At 38.5% G+C, this 5,000-nt stretch overlaps 1 protein-coding gene across 3 annotated transcripts in view; it reads right to left on the bottom strand.

Moving 5' to 3' along the window:
• Positions 1-5,000, bottom strand: part of LOC106875258 (estrogen receptor) — a 782,825-nt gene that overhangs the window by 589,217 nt on the left and 188,608 nt on the right. The window contains exon 1 of one of the 3 annotated variants that reach the window (XM_052965730.1): positions 1,552-1,909. The exons of 1 other annotated variant lie outside the window; for it this stretch is intronic. In XM_052965730.1, the coding sequence (XP_052821690.1) occupies positions 1,552-1,685 (134 nt within the window). In that variant the 5' untranslated portion in view covers positions 1,686-1,909. Of the gene's footprint in view, positions 1-1,551; positions 1,910-5,000 lie in introns of those variants that run through there. One more of the 3 variants, XM_052965731.1, reaches the window with a different exon arrangement.

Here is a 5,000-nt window from a genome sequence, read left to right as displayed (position 1 = left end):
AAGGCATCTTAGCTGTGAGCATCCCGTGGGTGGAGGATGAATATTTTTTTAAGCGGTGGGGCAAACATCGTACGTATTATCTATTTTACCACATTACATAACATATACTATAAGCATCCTTCCTAAGACGTAGGGTGTAACTTAAAGGAAATTTGGCTGGTATTTCTAGCTCTCTAATGCAATTTTTTTTGCAGCTGTTGTTGTTGTTGTTGGTGGTGGTGGTGGTGGAGTTTTTCGTGTTTGTAGCATTATTGGTATGGCTATTATTGTCTTTAGAGGTTGGTGATAGTGCTATTAAATGATAGTGAAGGTATATAGCGCTGATATTATAATACTGGTTGTTTGCTGAGAGTTACAGACGTATATAATAGCGGTAACAGCAGTGATTAATAATACCGTATGTTTGTGATGACGGAGCTCGTTTTCGTGGGCCTCATCATCATCATCATCATCATTTTAGTATTGCTGTTGTTGGTTTGATGGTGGTGGGCAGTTTGTGTTGGTGTCGTAGTATGCGGAATGTTTAGTTCTGTTTATATATAAAATCATGATTAACGAAGCAGCCGCTTAGTCCCAACCGAAGTCAACCTCCGACCGAGAAGACTAAGCGCTCCAGCCATGACCAGCCTGCTAATTACCACCTCCCTCCCCCCACTCCCTAGGCACAATTCACTGAAAGACCATGTACATCATCCTAAAGACTGTAAGGGTGTGATTTGCTTTTAAAAAATTAAACTGGCTGCTGTTTTTAGCAAGCCGAGCGACTGAGTAAGAGAGGCTCGTTCCTTACTGATGCTGGATCGTAAGTGACGGACTTAGAGAATATTAAAAGACGACAATGATGATGATGATGACCAGACCTCTAATGATAGTTGTTCTAGCCGTGACCATCACTACATTTTTACGACATATCGTAAGAAAACCAACATTATTTATATATCCTATACATTTCAAGTATCGTAACGTGTATTTTGAGGGTAATTTAGCTGTTCTTTCTAGTCATGTCGAACAACTCGATATTTATGATTATTGTTGTTGTTGTTGTTGGTGGTGGTAGTGGTGATGGTGATAGCAGTGTGTGGAGTGACTTGTAGTATTGGTGATAATAAAGACGGGTGTTATGGCGGTAAAACTTTTCCAGGAATATTTTTATTGATACCAGTTTATTTATTAAGCAAAGAACCGGGGTATATATATATATACATCCATTCAACAACCATCTACCCAGATGTACACACACAAACACACGCACGCACGCACGCAGGCACATACATAACTATATATAATATACACATGCATTCAAACATACAACCCCTGCCAGACATATGAACACAACCCACATCTCTAATAATTCATACACATTTATATTTATATATTTATATATATATATATATATATATATATATATATATATATATATACATTCATTGACACACGTGTGAGAAAGTGTATATATGTATATATACACATTCATACATAAACATTCATATATATATATATACATATATATATATATATATATATATATATACGTATATATATGTTATTTACCTTGGGAAAACTGGTTGAGAAACTGCAGCGTGTGTAGGGTAGCAGTAAATCCGAACAGCGTCCATCGTGGCAGCGTGCAACTTTCGTTGCTGCTGAGTTTGAGGTCTTTGCCATAAACTAAGCATGGCATCCATTGCAGCGACAGCAGCAGCAGCAGTAGTAGTAGTAGTAGTAGCAGCAGCAGAAGTAAAAGTGGTGGTGGTGATGGTGGTGGGGATTTTGTGTTAGGTTAGGGGGAGAGAAAGGGGGAGAAGAGAGAGAGACAGAGAGAGAGTCTGTGTGAGAAAAAGTGCGAGGCTAACAAAATATGTGATGGTATATACCTAGATACGTGTGCGCGTGTGCACGTACATATATATGTATATGTATATATACGTATATATATATATATATATATATATATATATATACGTATATATATGCCTGTAGTGTGAATATACTTGGGTATATTATAATGCTAGCGAGGCATTCTTGAGTTGATCGGCGTTGATTTTTTTTTCGTGTATATATATGTATGTGTGTGTGTGTGTGTGTTTCTGTTAGTGCGTGTTAAGAAATGGTTGCTTGCTTGTGGTGAGTAAGCAATACGTATGTATAAATAAACCGAAACAAGTAAAAGAAAAAATGTGTGAGTGTCTGTATGAATGAATGAATGTATGTATGTATGAGGGTGAGAGCGGCAAGTGGAGGCGTTCTGTATGTGTGTGTGTGTGTGTGTGTGTGTGTATTTGTAGAAAAGGGTGGAGCAAGGTGTATGCGTATATCTGTGTAGTTACAAATAGAAGTAAATAGTATTGGCTGACGACGTAAAAGTATGTGTGTGTTTATGTATATGTAGTTGTGTTTTTATGAGTGTTTGTAGTGGGAATGTGTGTTTGTGTGGAAGAGAAAAAAGTTATGTACGGTGCTGGAGGTGGTGGTGGTGGTGGTGGTGGTTGTGATAGTGGAGACGAAACGATAAGGGTGGAGGCGGTGTTTGTACATGTATGTGTGTGTGTGTGTGTGAGAGAGAGAGAGAGAGAGAGGGAGATTATTTGTATGCGTGCGATAGAGACAGAAAAAGAGAAAAGAAGAGAGTGAAAAGAAAAAGCAGCCGTAACTGCGCTGGCGGCGACGGAGAGGGGGAAAAGAAGCAGGGTCGAGGTTAGGATAAAAGGGTAGCTTGAACACGAAGACGGGTGAAAGGCTGTGTATGTGTGATTGTCTGAGAGACAGGCAAATTCAGAAACGGCTGCTGCTGTTGTATATATATATATATATATATATATATATATGTGTGTGTGTGTAGTATTATTTAGTATTTGTGTGTATTATACTACCACTGTACTATTTCTTGGTTATAGTACTTGTAGTGGTTGTGGAGTGGTGTGCACTCGTTTAAAGCCGACTTGGCAAAGTGTAGTGAATGATATGATAGCGATTGTAGTTCCTGATGGTGGTGGCGCTGGTGGTGGTGGTGGTGGCGGCGGCTGTGGTGGTATTAGTGTGTCGATATTTCGGTTGGCACAACACCACCACCACGAAGAAAATACAAACGATAAAATGAACGTCAGCGGTATGAGCAACAAACTTTTGGTCCTCCAAGAATTAAAGCAGACTTTGAAAAATCCACGCGAAGAAGAAGGAGGAGGAGGATGAGGAGGAGGCGGCGGCGAAGGAGGAGGAGGATGAGAAGTAGGAGGGGAAGGGGGGAAAATTGTAGATACGTATGTACGAGATGAGTATGTTTGCGGAGGGGGGGAGAAAGAAGAAGAAGAAGAAAAAGGAGAAGTTAGAGGGGGAGAAACTAACTGACGGAAGAAAAAGAAAAAGAATGATATATGTGTGTACATATATAAATATATACAGATATGCACACACACATATATATATATGTAGGTATAGATAGATAGATAGATAGATATGTATGCACGTGTATGTATATGTCAAAACGTATAATTTAAGTGTATGTAAATATATAATGATATGCGCGTGTATGCGTGTGATGGAAATCTATAAGTTTGTTGATAGCTGCATTTAAGGCTATACGAGGATATACAAATACATACATATTACATTGTTTATGTGGCATATAATATTGATATATGTGTTTAAGTATCACATATATTGTTTGAGTGTGTGTGTGTGTGTGTGTGTGTATAATGCAAGCTATGCATATATACGTACGTGAGGAAAAAAAACAGTAAAAGAAAGACTAAAGAGACTGGAATGGAATCGAAGTGTGTGAGAGAGTGTGTGTATGTGTGTACTATGTTAATATGTCTAAATAATAAACGTATGTTCCCTGTATTTGTTGTACATGTGTGTTGCTTCCATGTTTTATTTGTTGGTGTGCGTTTTATAATTCTTTGTATCGACGTGCTCTAACGGATGCGCATGTAAATATGTGTTACGATAGTGTGTATAGATATGTATTTGTAAATATGCATGTACGTGAGAGCATGTTACGTGTATATATATTTATATATATATATAGGAAAACTTTGTGTATCTACACTTGCTGCATGGAAGTTTCTCTCTACACACGCATGTGTGTATATGATATAAGTATGTATAAAGGGAATGTATTTGTGTGTCTGTATTTATACGTAGGATAAACGTGTAGAGAAAGATGAAAAAAAGTAGAGTGAAGCTACATACACTCACACATACACATTCACACAAACAGATACACATGCACACACACAAACACAGACAGAGGTGAAAAATAGAAAACGAAACGGGTAGATCGGGTGGCAAGGGGTATGGATGGAGTGGGGGGACGGGGTATATGGTAGAGTATCCACGACGGCGACGTCGTCGGCGTCGACTGCGGCGGCGGCGTCAATTGCGGCGGCAACAACAAGACGTAAAAAAGTCTGACTGACTGGCAGAGTGGTGTGGAACTAAACTGAAATATGTGACTTAAAATGTCTATACCAGGATAGTAGTAGTAGTAGTAGTAGTAGTAGTAGTAGTAGTAGTAGCAGTAGTAGCAGTAATGTGCTGGTGATGGTGATGGCTGTGGTGTATTAGTAAGTATAGGTGGGTTGGTGATAGGGTGGGGTAAAGCAGTTAGAATGAGGGTGGTAGCCTGATGGTAGTAGTCACAGTGAAGGGTTAGCTATCTTGTGTTAGCTATACATGCATACATATATATGTATGTGTGTATATATATATATATATATATATATACATACTATAAATATATACATACATATATATATATATATATATACTTATGTATATAAATATACAGCATATGTATTTTTCTGTGCGAAGGGGAGGGGCAGAATGGGCGGCCCGCTTTATTTGAAATCGCATGGGACAGAGTGAGAGGGAGGAAAGAGAGAAAGATAAAGACGAGAAAAGTTGTGGAAGAAAATGAGAGGAGAGGGGAGAGGAAATGTGGGGAGATAACTGAAGTAATGAAGCAGGTAGGGGGAAAAGGCATATACATTTATATATAT

This window comes from Octopus bimaculoides, chromosome 2, assembly GCF_001194135.2.
Source record: "Octopus bimaculoides isolate UCB-OBI-ISO-001 chromosome 2, ASM119413v2, whole genome shotgun sequence".
NCBI lineage: Eukaryota > Metazoa > Mollusca > Cephalopoda > Octopoda > Octopodidae > Octopus > Octopus bimaculoides.
Note: the sequence above shows the minus strand (reverse complement) of the source record. Positions and strands in the feature narration are given on the sequence as shown.